Genomic DNA, 17,133 nt, shown 5'->3' with positions numbered 1-17,133 from the left:
AAAAAAAAAAAAAAAAAAAAAAGTCACCTGCAGATTCTATTCTTACTTACGCAGTAGACGCTTTATTATCTTAATATACTAACCAGACAGGAGTCCGCTTATTTGAGTATGTACTCTGTGTTTTAGTTATGCCATGCAATTTGCATATGCAGATTAACTCTGGTGTTACCACCAGTGGTCCATCAACCTGAATTTCCCCTCTGGGTTCTGCAAGCAGGCAGGATGTAGTTATCAGAGAAGTCAGAACTGTTTAACTTTTATGGCTGTCAAAATAGTATAAATAATGGTAAAGGTTAACTTTTTCAGCAACAAATAATCTTTTCCCCTGGGAAATGAAGTATGCTCACGCTTAATCCAAGCCTTGCAAATATTAAAAAAAAAAAAAAAAAAAAAAAGAGGAATGGTTAATCTAACATAGCAAAAAAAAAAAAAATGCATATAGATATCCATAAGGAACAAGCCTTTATGCCTTATTTTTATTTTATTACCTTCCCTTCTCTTGTCAATTTTTTCCCCAGGCCCAGATTATATCAAACAGAGATTTCAGGAAGGTGTAGATGCTAAAGAAAACCCAGAAGAAAAAGTACCAGAAAAGCCGCCTACACCAAAGGAATCTCCTCATTTTTATCGCAAAGGCACGACCCCCCCTAGATCTCCTGAAGCAAGTCCCAAACAAAGCCATTCTCCCCAGCCCTCCTCCCCGAAACCCACGAAGAAGCAGAACCCCAGCTCAGGGGCGAGACTCAACCAAGACAAACGGAGTGTGGCTGATGAGCAGGTGACGGCCATCGTCAATAAGCCTTTGATGTCAAAGCCTCCCACGAAGGAGGTGGGAGCCATGGTGCCCCTTTCCAAGTACTCTGGCCGCCACCACATCCCTAACCCCAGTAACGGGGAGCTGCATTCTCAGTACCACGGCTACTACGTGAAACTGAACGCCCCCCAGCACCCCCCGGAAGACATGGAGGAAGATGAAGGATCGAGCCAGTCTTCCTCAGTGCTGGTGCACAAGCCAACACCCAACAAGTGGAGTCCCCCTAAATCTGTGACAAAACCATTTGCCAAAGAAAGCAAAGCTGAGCCAAAAGCTAAGAAGTCTGAACTTGCTATACCAAAGAATCCAGCAAGCAACGATTCATGCCCTTCTTTGGAAAAAGAAGCCAATTCGGTAAGTTGTGCAAGATGTGATTTGTCGTTCTTTTGGTTCTTTGAGGTAGCAGCGTAGGGTGACTTGCATCTTGATGACAGCTCGGCTAGTGAAAAGTCATGATGAGTGAACACAGGCCTGGGTAGCGTAGAGCTTGGCATCTTTGTAGCCTAAGGCAGCAAAGAGCTCTAGGGGCAGAAATTGCTCCCCGCTCGCTCAGCCACCCACCTTAGCCATCGTTCAGGTAGCTGGCCCATTAGTGCATCACATGTTAGCAAGCCTTTACCCCACTTCTGGGTACGTTTTGTGGTCGCTTTGTTTGAGCTGCTGTAACCAAAATGCCATAAACTGAGTGGTTTAAACAATCTTTATTTCTTATAATTCTGGAGGCCGGGGAGTCCCAAGATCTAGGTGCCACAGTCTTGGTGTCTGGTGAGAACCCAATTCCTGGTCCATAGACCATCTTGCTGTATGTACCCTCACATGGCTGAGAGAGAGGAATAGAGTGCTCTCTCATGTCTCCTCTTGTGAGGGCCCACCTCCCAAAGGGCCTTCCTCCAAATACCACCACATTGGGAATTAGGGTTTCAGCCTACAAAGTTTGGAGGAACACAAACACATAGTCCCTAACTGTAGCTACCTCTCTGATTGGCTAGAAAGGAATCATGGGACCCTGACCAGGGCCAGCACCTCTTGGAGTCCTAGCTGGAAAGAGGCTTCTGCTACCATTCACTAGGTTCTTCGCCCTGCTTTTGACCCTCACAAAAGGAAATGGATGGAAAACAAGACCTATCTGTATCTATATCTGTACAAGAGACTCATTTCAGACCTAAAGAGATAGACTAAAAGTGAAGGAGTAGAAAAGATATTCCAGTCAGCATCTTTAGACAAAAGAACATCTTTTCTAGCTATTGCAGATTATTCTCCTAAATCCTTAGTTTGGATTTGACTCAACTAGCCAGGCTTTGCAACTAGAACATTTTCAATTATTTAAGGAAATTGCTTTGGGAGACTTCAGTTTTCTGGTAAATGGTAGTTTTTGGAGCATTTAAGTTTTTTAATTCTTTGACCAGAAAGCTAGATATTATTTATAAGTGTCATTTGATGAGCATGTAGAGATTTACTTGTTGAATGATGTATGGAATTCATACTTTTATCAAATTCTCTACAGTTTATAAAATGTTGAAGCTGACTAACTGATCTGTTGACCTAGTCACATGGTTTTTGGAACAGAGGTGTTGCTTGTTAAATGTAGCTCAGGGAAGAAACCACAGCTGACCCAATACTTACTAGTAATTTCTGAGACCTTTCTGTAAATGTGCAGATTAATAAGTTGGGCAACAAGAATAGAGTATGACTAAGTTTTGTAACAAGGTTATTAAACTGTTTACAGTTAAACAGTAACAGTGTTAAAAAATTGAAATTCATCTTTTTTATTAACTTACATTTGATGCTTCTTGGGTTTATTTTGCTAATATTTACAAAGACTAGTTCTCATCTTTGTAATAATCTCAATATAAATCAGATTAACTACGTTAACTTCCTGAGAGTCAGCCTCCATGGGGATAAATGGTTTTCACAACAGACTATCTCTGTTAGTTAGTTTGCCAGACTTACAAGAGTGAAATTCAAACAATTCAAGGTCCTCCTGTGTCCACCTTGGGGTACCCAGTGGTGGGGCTCAGGAGCCCTTCAGAACTCTGTAAGAGGAAGCAAATATCCCAGTGTCCTGTACACCTTCTTTAAAATGTTACAAGTATTTGATAAATTCACGGCCTCCTTGTTCAGAAAAAGCATCTTTTTTTACTTAAGTGCAGAGCCATCTGATTCTTGGAGGTAGCCGGGCACTCTCCAGCTGGGTAGATCGGTCTCTGCGGTCCCTTCCCCACCTTGAGGTAGATGAGGCCTCGAGCTCTGTGCACGACAGGAACCAGAGGTCAAGATTACCTTGGCACCTCCGTGTGAAGATTTTAACAATTAACCTTCTTTTCCAGGATAACAACAGGGAGTGTGTGTGCCTTTCACACTCCCAGTAACTGTTTTCCTGACAGTTAAGAAGTGATAAAATCATCGTAAAGGTAGTTAATGAACCACCTTTAGAACAAAGGAGTAGTGCATACAGTTTTGACGTAGACGCTGCGTGAGTTAGAGGTTTACAGATAACTTGAAAGCTCATAGGAGTGTTCACAATAAAGCATACCCTGGAGGGAAAATCAGACTGAAGCGGTGTTCCTTGTGGGCAGCCGAGAGATCTGATTTGAGTCAGAATCGCCATTTTTAGGGTGGTCGGATACACTGGAATCTGGACTCTTAGTCGCCCCCATGTTGACTGAGACAGTACATGCTGGTGGCTAAGGGTTTGGACTCTGGTGCCAGACTTTCTCGAAGTTCAAATCCCAGTTGTGTTGTTTCTCAGCCTAGGGGACCTGGGGCAGGTTTCCTACCTGTGCTGTGAGTTGCTCATCTCTACCGGTGTCATAGGGTCGCTGTGGAGATTGAGTTAGTGCTTACACAGTTCTTAGCGCAGCACCCAGCACAGGGTTAGGTGCTCCCAAAGCAATGGCTGTTGTTTCAACAGGGTGGTAGTTAAAGCATAAATTAGTTCACAAATAGTCCAGTACGTTTGGACCCATCCTCAGGATCGCCCTGGATATTGATCTTGTAGAAATAGAGAAGCTCTCCTGGGTCACAGGCTAACACTTAGCAAGTAAGAGAAGGGAGTTGATGCCAAGGGATTACTCTAGCCCCCCTGCTCAGGAAACATGTGATTCGTAGGGGCCACGGCTGCACCTAGTTAATGTTCCAGGGAAACCCGTTCTATGTGGTACCAGCATTTTGTAGGATTTTGCAACATTGACAACCTATAGGAGCCAGGAGAGACGACGGGACAGCCTTATCAAAGAGACTAGCAAGTGCTCTTCTGTGTAGGAACCTCGACTCCTTCTGAGAACTGCCTGCACGTTTTCTTAGCCTTTACTCTCTTCCCAGTCTATTCTGAAATTTACCTAATCTCTCTTTTGAATTGTTCTAAAACTTTAAGGCATGCCTGTCCCATCAGTTTTGAACCATGTTACACATACACACTGAAACCCTAAAAACAGTAAATACGTATAAACTTGGCTATTAATACTAAATTGGGTGCTTTCCACGCTTTTAGAGAAGTTTTAGATTTAAACTGTAGTAGCTCGTCAGAAGATTCCTCACAGTTTTAAAGGAGTAATAATCTTTTGAAGGAAAAATAGTAAATTTCTGGAGCTAGAACTCCCTTCCACATTTTGACGTCCTACACTTTCTTTTCTAACTGCCTGAAAGTTCTTCCAGTCAAGACTTGCACTTTGCCTGCTACAGCTTCTTCTATGACACCTGTCTCAGTCAGTCTTGAAAAGCAAGACTGATTTTTTTTTTCATTTTGCTATTTTAAGCTGCCACTGGCCACCATGGTCATGTTTATGAGACTTCACCTTAAGCTTTCCACCCCATGCCTGGACTAGGTGTCTAAAGAGCACAGGGGTCACGGCTCGATACCTGCCTATTAAACATAGCATCCCAGAATTTGTTTCCCACCTGGTTGCTGTTTGAGCTTTTTATACCCTCCTCTTCACTGGGTCATCTTTAAAAATGGCTTCATAAATGGAGTTGTCCTAGTTGGATAAATAAATAAGTGTTCAATATATATGAATACATATCCATCTAAAAATGCTAACCAACTCAAGGGGCACCTGGGTGGCTTAGTCGGTTAAGCGTCCGACTTTCGCTTAGGTCATGATCTCGCGGTTTGTGGGTTCGAGCCCCGCGTCGGGCTCTGTGCTGACTGCCAGCTCAGAGCCTGGAGCCTGTTTCAGTCTGNCCAGCTCAGAGCCTGGAGCCTGTTTCAGTCTGTGACTCCTTCTCTCTCTGACCCTCCCCTGCTCACGCTGTCTCTCTCTCTCCTAGAAATAAAAAAAAAAAAAAAAAATGCTAACCAACTCAAAAAGATAAATTCATGGAACTTGGAAGGATTTATGAAATGGGAAGTAAAAATCCAGACACACCTTAAACTCTTGAAGTTAGATTTACCAAAGGCACTTTGTCTGTTAGTCTACTTTTCCTTGGTTCACTGTAAGACACTGAACTCTACGTTATGTTGTTCTGACCCCATATACTTTTCCTCACCGTTTATATCACTGTCTTTGGGAATTATAAATTAAATCCACTGACCCAGAAGAGTTAAGTGAATCCAAATTCCTTAACATATTCATGAGCAAAATCTAATCAAAGTTTGTGATAGTAATAGCAGATCCTTAATCTCCATGCTGAGTTATAATATTGAAAGATTATTTCAATTATTTTCTGAGTTATAAGTGTTTCTTACATTATACATTTTAGGTTAATCATAATTGATGAGTTACATAGGTTAGGACCCTCCTACTAACTTAGAATACAACTATTCTAAAAGAACAATTGGTCCTATCAAGATTTGATGTTTTTCTACTACCATGAAATCATAGGGTATAGATGAAAGTGCCATTTTTAAGAGCTTGATTAGAAATTAATTATTTTTAAATTAAGTCCTGTGGCTATAATAGGGACTTATGGGGGGTGGGGAAGCTCTGAAGTAGAAGAAGTTTAATTTTAGTCCTGTAATTTGTTTAAACTGGATGAGTAACCTTGGGCAAGACACTTACCCTCTCAGAGCTCTGTGGGATGAGACTTCTCATCATCTGTGCAGAAGAAATAGTCTACCCAGAACCACTCATCCCCCTGCGTGGCATATAAAGACATGCAGTAAATGTTGCTTTTTCCTCCCATTTACATGGGGTTTAGGAACTAGGGTTTTTCTTCTTCCTCATAGTCCCTATTTCAACCCGTTTTTACTTCCTTTTCTCCCCCACTCTGCTTTTACTAATCACCTTGTTCATCGTTTAAGATGATGAATTCATAAGGTCAACAACCACATCCACAGTGCCTGGAACAGTACCAGATGATACTAGGTGTCCATAATGGAACCCTGAAGGAACTGGGCAGTCCATATGTGCGGGGGCACACAGTGGTGGACAAAGCAGGGCCCCTGCCACAGCGGGACTCAGTCTACGACAAAGAGATTAACAAGAAGTAACAAAGTATGAAGTGTTAGGATAGACACTCTGACTAGGACACTCTGATCTCTACCGGGGAGGTTGTGGCCCCATCTGGGGAGGAAACCTCCTATAAGGGTATATGACTCCCACTCTAGACCTTGTGACATGAGCAGTGGACCAATGACAGTTCCAGTCTTCCTCAGTAGCCCTCACCAGAAGTCACACAACTGTTTCCTTGTCTGTAAAGTAAGAATTAAAATACCTACCCCACCCACCTAAAGCCAGTTTAGAACACATTTAATACTACTTAAGAATTAGACACTAGTTTAATAGTAAATACCATGATCATGTCCCTGTAGTAAAAATGGCCAAGCATGAGAAGTTCTGGAAAGATAGGTCATAAGGTTGCTTTTTGTTTAAACAAGTAAACGAAGTTTGGGTACCGTGGCTAGCTGATATTCATTATAGCCGTATTATCAAAATAGGAGCCTGCACTTCGTCAAACAGAACTTGATTTCAGAAATGTTGTGGCGGTAAGAAAAGACGTAAAGAATTAGACCTATAAAAGAATTTCTGCAAATGTTCAACTTTCCACTCACAGGTTTTACTCCAAGGATGTGGTGGTGTCGAAAAATATGACCAGGAAAAAGCAAGAGTCAGAGACCCTCATTTTGAGTTTTCCTGACTTTTTCCTGAGAGGCCTCAGTACCCTAAAGATCTTATTCTTACTTTCTAACTGCCTTCACAAAGAAATAATTCTTTCTCATCTAAATCACGCCCTAACAAAAAGTCATACCCACTTTCCATTAGTTCCTGACCCCGTTGTGGCAAACTCTCACCCAGACTGTTGTTGAATGCTCGGAGGTGAATGTTTAGATTACGTGTAAGTCATTTTCTTAGATTAAATCAAGACTGGATTCATTTCATAGTGAAAGTGCAGAGACGGCTCCATCTAAATACGGCTTTGCTATTTTTAGTTTATACCTTTCGGAGCTGCTGTCATTTGTTCATGCCATATTTACTGCAACGGGGTTGGGTTTTTTATATTTTTGGTAATCAATTTTATGAGTTAGTTTACATATTGGTGTTAACATGGAAACGTTATGCCTTGTTTTGTTCTGTTCATTTCCAGGGCCCTAACTCAGTCATGATCGTCCTTGTCATGCTGTTGAATATCGGGTTGGCCATTCTTTTTGTTCACTTTCTAACTTGATTGGAATTAGAAAAGGTAAGAACAGCCTTAATTTCTACATAAAATCACAGTATCTAACTTTGTTTTCCCATATTCAAATTTACTTTTTTTTTTTTTTTTTTTTTGTCTTAACAACTGCGTATTGTCCTTCACTTTCATTTTGGCTGTGCCTGAATGTGATTCAACATAGTTCCTTAATGATATAACTGTTCTGACCTCTCAGTGAAGTCATGACAACTAGCGGTGTCAGCCCACACTTCCCTGCCGTGGCGCCATCAGCCCTTTAAATGGCACACCCCAGTCAGACTCAGACTCAGGGAAGGAGGCTTGGAATTAGGATGGGATCGCGAAAGAGATGAAACTTGGAAAATTCAGCCCGAGGATCTGTTCATGTTCCCCTGGGAATGCTTTGTGGCTTTGGGGTCCTCTGGGAGCTGAAGCAAGCAGCCGTGTTGGAGAGCAAAACTTAATAATCATTCTTTTTTAAAATCTGCTGAAGCAGCCCCATCCGGCGAAGTTCTTGGCATTGGCTACTCCATCTGTCCTAGCAGAGTGTGACTAAACTGGAAATGTATGGAGCTGCATTTTTTTTTTTTTTTGATGGAAGTCAACAGCTGCCTTACTATTTTGCCATCGGACGTTTTTAGTAGGGAGCTGGGGAAACAAGCGACTGCCCGAGGAATGCGGTCGGAGGATTGTGTTGCTGTGGCCACGGTTCCAATACTCACTTCTATCTCCCTGGAAGAAATAGGTAGCAGCATCACTCACCAGTCTTATGCCATGACCTGCTGCTTTAACATCTCCTGGAATGTTCTGGGAGAGAACGTTTCGTTGGCTTGTGCACGACTATGTTCATTTTTGCTGTTTATTTAAATAGGATGTATAGTCCTCTACAACGTGTGGTCCTGGCTGGATGAAACACTTGTTGCACCTCAAGGAAAAGAAACAACACAATTCTAGAGATGTGTTCATTTCGATAGCAATACATCAATTGTTTTCATGTCATTTCGTCTTCCAAAACCTGTAACAGGCTGTTTAAAATTTAGCAATGTGAAGGCATTCTACCTTCCTAAGAAAAAAAATTTAATATTTTTAACATTACTGAGATGAATTATTTATGCACTTAGGAGGTGCTAAATTTTAAAAGCTGAAAGACAACAATTCTAAGAAGTATAGTCAAAATGTTGCATGGATTGCAGTAATCTGTGTTTAAAGGATTCAGTTTCATTGCTGACGTACTTTACAACCAAATAAAATCTTGTCAGTGACTATGTTAATTCCCATGAAAGTTAAGCAAGATGCTATTAATAACTGCTCTAATCTTTTTTTTTTCCTCCAACTTAAATTTTTGTTGAATACATTCAGGTAGAGCATAAAGCTTTGTTAAACCTCTGCTTCTCGATTTTATGCCTTTTCACGTTCTTCAAAGTCCTTTCGTAATTTTATTTCACATTTTGAAGGCTTTGACATTTTTATTTAAATACTTGTCTTTTGCAGTCCTTTGTTATTTCTGACATAATCTGATTTTTTTTTTGCTGTTTTATAATTTATCCTTTATTACTCAAAAGCATGCTTACTTAGAGACACGACGTGGTCTTTATAAAAATGATTATTTACAAAGAAATCAGGGGAGGAAAGGTATCTTAAATCTCTGTAAGACATTACATCGTGGAGAAGGAGCTAGCTATTCCTAAATATTTTTCACAGTCTGCATGGTTTAATCAGATTCTTGTTACCTTATTTGCTACCTTTTCAATGCAGAAGAGACAAGTCACATGTTAGCTCAGGTGTGGACTGAATGCTTTGTCGCCTGCAGGCCAGTCACCCAGCAAGGTTTCTTGCAGAAGGGCAATATGTTGAGAGTCCTGGGTGTGACCGATATGGAATAAAGAAGCAAGCAGAAAGAGAGCAAATGAAAATTACAACTTGTATATTTATTTATTTTGTACCTTTTGCTTTGACTTTTAAATTTAGGAAGTACGTTTTTAGCCAAGAAACGTTTCAGCTCCTGTGTCAGTCTCCGTACTCACTGCGCCTTCCTAACCCCATAGCTCTTGATGCTGGGAAAGTGGATTTTTTTAAAAAAATAAATAAATAAAATATTTAATCTTATTAAGTGTTTATTTAAAACGTGTAATGCTTTGGAAATAATGGGTAACAGATAACTAAAGGATATGTTTATAAAGTGAGCATGTTGGTTCCATTTATAAATATATGTATGATTTATAAGCTTTTTTAAAAACAAAGCTCAAATTGTTGGTATTTTTCTAAAATGTGCACAGCTGTATTTTACATGAAAGGCTCTTTCTAATGGGTTGTTATACTGTACTCTACATTTTGGACAGCACATGAAGTCTGCCAATGTACTTAATAAAACATGACCTTGTTTATTTAAAAGTTTCTTGCTGTGAAAAAGAACTCCCTACCTGTGAGTTCCTCTATTTATAATCCTTGAAACCAAAATGTATAATGTACAGTTTTCACAACTGTATCTGCTCTAATAAAAAAAAAGTTGGTTATTAATAAAGTGGCAGGTGTGTTTCCTTTGTGAGTAGATTATGTGGAATTTTTTTGGTGGTGGTTGTATTAAAAGAAAGATCTGCTGAAAAACCAACCACAGAAATGGGGTGCAGAATGCCCAGAGAAGCCACGTGGAAGGAGATACTCAATTTCTTTCTACGTTTCTTTCACCCTGGGCTTTTCAAATATAAGATTCATTTTGCTGCTGAGCGCCTCCATTCTTTGGATCAGGGCCTTATCCGGCGTTTTAGGTCTGCTCCTGTTTTTAAGGAAAACCCAAAGTTGGAGTAAATCCCCCTCCTGCTTGGGTACTTTTCAGTTAATTAAAGTTTTGGGATCACTGTGCCCCAAATAAATGAATATGTTGCTATGGCCCCTGTTTAGACACATTTCTGGAAGCTTAGGCACACTGTGCAGTTGCATAAACTCGCTGCCACTAGACATTCCAGCCCCTGGGCCCCCTTCAAAGCCAGCGCGCTGGCCTAGGCTGCCTCCCACCGCCAGCCACCTGTGCAGGGTCTCCTACAAGGACCACCTCCCGAACGGCTTCCCAGGGAGCTGCCGGGCTGCTTTTCAGTTCCCAAATTAGTCACTCCTGTTGACGGCTAAGGTATTGGAGACCCCTCTGTACATGAAGCATAAAGTTATCGCGTCTAAATCGCAACAGATTTATCAACTTAAATGATTAATCTCCTAGTAAATCCTGAAAGAATGGAACACAGAACGCACTGTTTTGGAGCAGCCCGGAAAAGCACAGGGTGCTACAAAGATTATTGATTCCAGTGTCCTGTCCAAACCACACGTTTTGATGGCTGAAGCCAAAGCTGGGGTGAAGACTCTGTGGTTAGGAAATCTGGAAAATATTCTACATGCCCTTTTAATGCAATAGCTATTTCGGGAGCTATGGTAAGCGGGCTCTGCAGGCATACGTTTAGTGTGACTGGCGGCCCTCCTCCCATGCTTTGGAAACTTGTGTGGCCTCATCGCTCCAACTTCATTCGTGGCTGCACACGTGGCATGCTCTGCCAGTAGAGTAACCCAACGGGTCACCAGGCCAAGTTGGATGTTCCCAGGTTTGCAAACTATGTCCAGGCGCTTCCTCCTTACCCCAAAAGTACTGAAAAGTACTTCAGTGTTCTGTACTAGCCTCTAAAGGAGTCTCAGTTACGGGAGTAGAAGGAAGTAACAAAATAGAATAAAATGACTACTGCCTAATGCAGTGGATATGGATAAAATTCTGGCCATGGTCATGCTTGATTGTGGCTTTTTCTCTAACCAGGGCCCCTACTTTCTCCTCTGTAAAATGGGCATAACCATTGCACTTAGCACACACCTCACAACATGGTTGTGAAGGAGAAATGAGCTCATTTATGTTAAGGGTGTAGTACAGTGCCTGGTACATAATAACTGTTGTGTTAGCTTTTACCAACTGAAGGAACTAGGAAAAAAATTTTAATTTCTCTAAGAGTCTCAAACACCTTAAAAAAAAAATACATTGAGGGGCGACTAGGTGGCTCAACGGGTTGACCATCGGATTTCAGCTTAGGTCATGATCTTTCTCGAGTCTGTGAGTTTAAGCCCTGCAGTGGCCTCTGTGCTGACAGCTCAGAGTCTGGAGCCTGCTTCAGATTCTGTGTCTTCCTCTCTCTCTGCCCCTCCCCTGCTCGCTTGTTTGCTCACTCACTCTTTCCTCTCTCTCTCAAAAATAAACATTAAAATTTTTTTGAAAAAAAAAAGAGATTCCACTCTAACGGTCTCTTTTTAAAGGTTAATTATGCCACAGGCCATATTATGTTCTTCCCTCAGTGCTGAACACTTAGCAGCATTCCCTCCCTGCACTAAAATGCCATTTTCTGTACAGTATGATGGGAGACACTGGCTTCACAAAACATTTTCACGTCAGTGACTCGTTAGACTCTTAGGAAAGAATTCCTGCAGTTAGTGTCCTGCCTGAGGCTACCTGCCAGAAAGTTTACAAAAATTGTGTTAGTCCCAGATCCGACTCTCAGTGCGCTTTTTCATTTCATATATTGGCTATCATTTCTCCACACTGTCATAGTCATCAGCCATTAAAAGGTAGAAAATACAAAACTGAAGGTAACAGTATGGGTTGAATGAGCCCATTTCCATTAAGTTCCTTAATGACACTTGGTTGATTTAACTATAGTAGTTTATTAAAAGTTCTGAATAATTTATATTACTACTGTTTCATGACTTTTAGTCAGGTATTTATGTTTTTGAACCTTAGAAAATATTAAACATTAACAAAAGTTTAACATTTAAATATTTTGGAGTCAGAAGCATGTTATAAATGAACACAGTGTGTGTGTGTGTGTGTGTGTGTGTGTGTGTGTGTGTGTGTTTGAACTTGATCTCAAGAATTAACCCAGATATTGCACATTGTGCCTAAAAGACTTAAAAGATTTAGATATTGTAATGGTCTTTTGATACTTGATCACAGTGTTCCATACAGTTTCTTTGGTATTCTCTTGAATTCCAAATCTGATTTAGGTCAACTGTTAGAATTAACATAAGAGTGAGGGCTTGATATTTGTTCAGCTAGTGATTAGTAAAGCACCCTCACTTACTATGATAAAGAGTATATCAATCTTTGCAGAGAATTTTGGAGAGAAGATGTAGAAGGAGAGACAGACTCAGAAGGTATTACAGTATTGATGTACAAGTCTTTTCTTACTCCCATCCTTGCCCCCAAGCAAACTGATTCATGAAATATCAAGCATTCGATGGAATTACAATATTCGCTTAAAGGAAAGCAATGAAGGTCTTTGATTTCAGGAATATAGGTCACATTCCTGCCATTGATGGCACATATTTGGAAGAAAAGAATCTGATAAATATCATGTCCCCACGCAAAGCAGAAGCGAAGTTGAAAAGAAGCCAAAGGTCATTTAAAATGCTCATGTTCTGGGCATGTTCTAACAACAGCTTCCGACCACTGGGGCCAGTACCTGGAATCATGTAGCTGCTCTGAGGTTGATAACAGCCAAGAAAATGCTCCCATAGCATTGTTGTTGAGCCAAAGGTGGTGAATCTATCATCTAAGGGCCAGACCTAGCACTTTAAAAACGTTTTACATCAGGTAATTGGGCCAAATAAAAGCAGAGGTTAGAAATATTCAAATCTGTAGAATATTTAAAGGGATAGACAGGTATCCCTTAAATCTCTTAGTGCTCCTCAGTCCACTGAAACCAAGCAAGAATTTGGGAGGTAATCTCAACACAGGAAAGTAGCAAAGAATGCAGTGTATCTGTGCCCAAAATAAGGTTTGATGCTATCTACATCTTAATTTGTTTGTCATGATGCAAGTAATGTGAGGGACTCAGCATAATTTTTCACTTCTCAGGGTCCACTTCATTTCCCAGTCTTTGTGGACTTTACAATTTGGTTTTCTTCCATTAGGATTTTTGTGCATAGAAATAGCTCCATTTTTTCTAATAAGCAGGTCTATATTTTCCTTCACAAAAGAGTATTACTAATCTAAAAGACCCTACACTATATTTTTGAGTTTCCACTGGTTGGCTTCAGCTATCAACAGTTCACCTGTATTTGTGGTGGCCTTCTAAAGACTACCTGAGTAAATTATAAAGGAACCCTGTAAACATCTTTGCGACTTATTTTTATTTCTTATTTTTTAAAAGATTTTTAAGTAATCTCTGCACCCAACGTGAGGCTTGAACTTATAACCCTGAGATCGAGAGTCACATGCTCAATAGGGGCACCTGGGTGGCTCAGTCGGCAAAGTGTCCAACTTTGGCTCAGGTGGTGATCTCGCGGTTCGGGAGTTTGAGCCCCGCATTGGGCTCTGTGTTGACAGCTCAGAGCCTGGAGCCTGCTTTGAATTCTGTGTCGCCCTCTCTCTCTGCGCATCCCCTGCTCTTACTCTGTCTGTCTCTCAAAAATAAATAAATAGTTTAAAAAAAAAAAAAAGTCACATGCTCTACCAACTAAAGCCAGCAAGGCACCCACCCCACCCTCTTTTTTTTTAAGACAAGCTTTCAGGAATTTTAAGGTGGCTTATGTGTTCAGTACACTGCCTGACCCATCGTGCCCTGCGAAACCTGGGCTCTCCACTGCACTGACCAGCAACATGCTTAGGCATACACAGTTTACTAGTGCAGTTTGACAAACATGTCAGCTTAACTGAGGATATTAATTCAAACAGAGAGCATAAAAAGGCTTCAATTCAGCCATGCCACTTTCTCAGGTGCCAATTTATGGAACCAGCCACCTTTCGATAACCTTTCGAGTTATACCCCTGTTCACTGGCTGTGCCAGCACCAAACATCACTGGCTGTGCCAGCACCAAACAACATGTCCATTTTGGTACACTGTAAGAGTTTTGGTGTCTGTAAAATGGGAATAATACCTGCCTCATAGTTTCTTCATCAGAATCAAAGCAGAGAACTTTAGTCAACTCCCCAACATGTGATAGACTCTCAACACATAGTAGGTACTATTACACTTACTAGTCTCAACTTTACCAGCAATTTTTTACTTACTCTTTCATCAAACATTTGTTATGTACTGTTAAAATAACTTTCGGGCGCCTGGGTGGCTCAGTCGTTAAGCATCTGACTTCAGCTCAGGGCGTGATTTCACAGTTGGTGAGTTCAAGTCCCACATCAGGTAAGCTCATGCCCCATCTCAGGTGAGCCCTGCTTCAGGTGAACTGGTGCCCCGACTTAGGGAAAAACTGACAGAGTGAGTCCTGCTTTTCTCCCCCCCCCCCCCACCCCCTCTGCCCCTCACTCATTTGTGCCCTCTTAAAAAAAAAAAAAAGAAAAGAAATGAAATGAAATAGAAAGAAAAGACAAAGACAAAAAGACAGACATAAAAGAAAGAAAAAGAGGGGCCCCTGGGTGGCTCAGTCGATTAAGCGTCGACTTCGGCTCAGGTCATGATCTCGCGGTTCGTGGGTTCAAGCCCCGCGTCAGGCTCTGTGCTGACAGCCGGCTCAGAGCCTGGAGCCTGCTTCGGTCTGTGACTCCCTCTCTCTCTGACCCTCCCCTACTCACGCTGTCTCTCACTCTCTCCTAGAAATAAATAAAACATTAAAAAAAATTTCTTCTTTCTTTAAAAAAATTTTTTTAATGTTTTATTTATTTCTGAGAGAGAGAGAGAGAGAGACCATATGAGCAGGGGAGGGTCAGAGAGAGAAGGAGACACAGAATCTGAAGCAAGCTCCAGGCTCTGAGCCGGCAGTCAGCACAGAGCCTGACGCAGGGCTCAAACCCACGAACCGTGAGATCATGACCTAAGCAAAAGTCGGACGCTTAACCCACTAAGCCACCCAGGCGCCCCTAAAAAAATTTTTTTAAAGAAAGAAGAAAAAGGAGAAAGAGAGAGAGAGAGAGAAAGAAAGAGGAAGGAAGGAACAAAGGGAGGGAGGGAGGGAGGGAATGAGGGAAGAAAGAAAAAGAAAACATTCTAAGCCCAAGATGGAGCCTCCTTTGCCTGGGCTGCTATGTCAGCAATCCAGAACTTAGATAACTTTTGGGTCCCAGTAAATGCTCCATTTGACCGGAAACAATATATCCAGTCAGCCAGTCCCCAAACCCCAAGCCAACTCTGGGTCTGCTCATGCCAAACAAGGTTGCCTGTTGTGGCTCCAACCAATCAGATACTTTCTATTTTTCCTCTTTCCTATTCTTTATATTTTAATCTCTAAAAGCCTCCTGCTTTCTACCCCACTTTGCAGCTCTCCAGACAGAGACTGTTCAATTTTTGAAGTGTCAAATAAAGTTTGTTTGTATCACCTAAATTGTTGTCTTGAATATTTTTTAACAGTTAATTAACTGATGTTTATTCACATTCATTGAAATGAAATTCTTTGGTCATTAAGCATCAGGCCCTCCTGCACTAAGGAATGCATTCTGCATATAGAATCAGTTGGACTTCAGATAATTAAATGAGTTCCTTCTCAAAAGCAAAGGACAGACAATACTGATCAAGACACACTAGTGAGCACTGATGCATTTCTCATTAGAAGCTGAGGCATGCTTAAATACGGAACACTCATACTGGGTACAACTATTCATTAATGTCTATTACTCACAAAAACTGTATAATAAGAAGATACAATTAAAGTGTATGAGAAGTGAGCCTGACACAGATTTGCCACAATGATTATACTCTTGGTTGTAGGAACAAACTTCCTGATACAGGTAAGCATCAAGATATTCGTGGATCTGCAGAAATGTGTTAATGGGCCCAGCTATTATGTTTAATCACTATGATTACGAACATAGGCAAATGGCTCTGGCTTTAAATGAAATTAAAATACATTTAATCAGAAATAATAGCATGGCAAAATATCATAATGTCAGATCTTGCAGTAGCATCCATTAGTGTATAAGTTCATCATTAATATTTATAAAGAAAAAGGATAAGAAGTTATTTGCTCAGTTAGGGTAGACATCCTGATAGCTCATCTCAAATCCTGCATTAAGCTAAACTTGGGTGCTTTTCTTCAAGAGAAAACAGGAAAAAAATTCTCCTGCTTGAAACATATTTCATTCACATTTTAAGGAAAACCTGACATTAGATGAAAGTCACCCCCTGGGACTTTAAATAGCTTTTATATCATGAAAAACACACACAATTTTTTTCTTCTCACCAAATCTCATTCTATATAGACCACAACAGGAAGGAAACTCTATTTCAGTGGTTTTCAAACTTCAGTGAACATTAGAATCATCTGGAGGTAAAACACTGCTGAACCCCACCCAGTTTCTGATTTAGTTGTTCTGGGAATTTGCATCTCTAATTTGTTCCCAAGTGATGCTGATGCCTATGGCCAGGGGACCATGCTTTGAAAACCATAGCCTTATATAATCATGCAGTGTACAAGTAAGAGGTCCCAGCTCCAGTTAGGCCCATTGCTTGGCTCTGTGTGCAGTGTGGTAAAGAAAAGAAAGTAGAAAAAAAAAAAAACACACACACACTAGCATCTGTTATCACAATGTTATTTGATCCGTGTACTAACTAACTCAGGAAACTAGGAAGCTTTCCCCACTTTGCATACAAGAAACCCAAGGCCAAGGTGGGTGGAGACAACTGTTTAACAAAACACAGCTACTTAGCAGAGCCAAGACTCCCACCCAGGTACCTGTGCTCCAAGTCCCGGGTGTTCTTTCCTCTACATCTCAGCAGCTCTGAGTTTGTCCTCCGGTCACCAAAAGGTTCAAACACAAGGC

At 41.0% G+C, this 17,133-nt stretch overlaps 1 protein-coding gene across 1 annotated transcript in view; it reads left to right on the top strand.

Moving 5' to 3' along the window:
• The window catches only part of JPH1 (junctophilin 1), an 87,437-nt gene extending 77,533 nt beyond the window's left edge, over positions 1–9,904 (top strand). Inside the window, 5 exon segments of the mRNA XM_039222174.1 lie at positions 519–1,168; positions 7,337–7,391; positions 7,394–7,432; positions 9,241–9,376; positions 9,378–9,904. Of these exon segments, the coding sequence (XP_039078105.1) occupies positions 519–1,168; positions 7,337–7,391; positions 7,394–7,432; positions 9,241–9,376; positions 9,378–9,447 (950 nt within the window). The 3' untranslated portion in view covers positions 9,448–9,904.
• The last annotated feature ends 7,229 nt before the right edge of the window (positions 9,905–17,133 follow it).

Source organism: Hyaena hyaena, unplaced genomic scaffold (assembly GCF_003009895.1).
Source record: "Hyaena hyaena isolate Hyena2069 unplaced genomic scaffold, ASM300989v1 scaffold_1071, whole genome shotgun sequence".
In the NCBI taxonomy this organism is placed as follows: Eukaryota; Metazoa; Chordata; class Mammalia; order Carnivora; family Hyaenidae; genus Hyaena; species Hyaena hyaena.
This window is presented reverse-complemented; position numbering and strand designations above follow the sequence as displayed.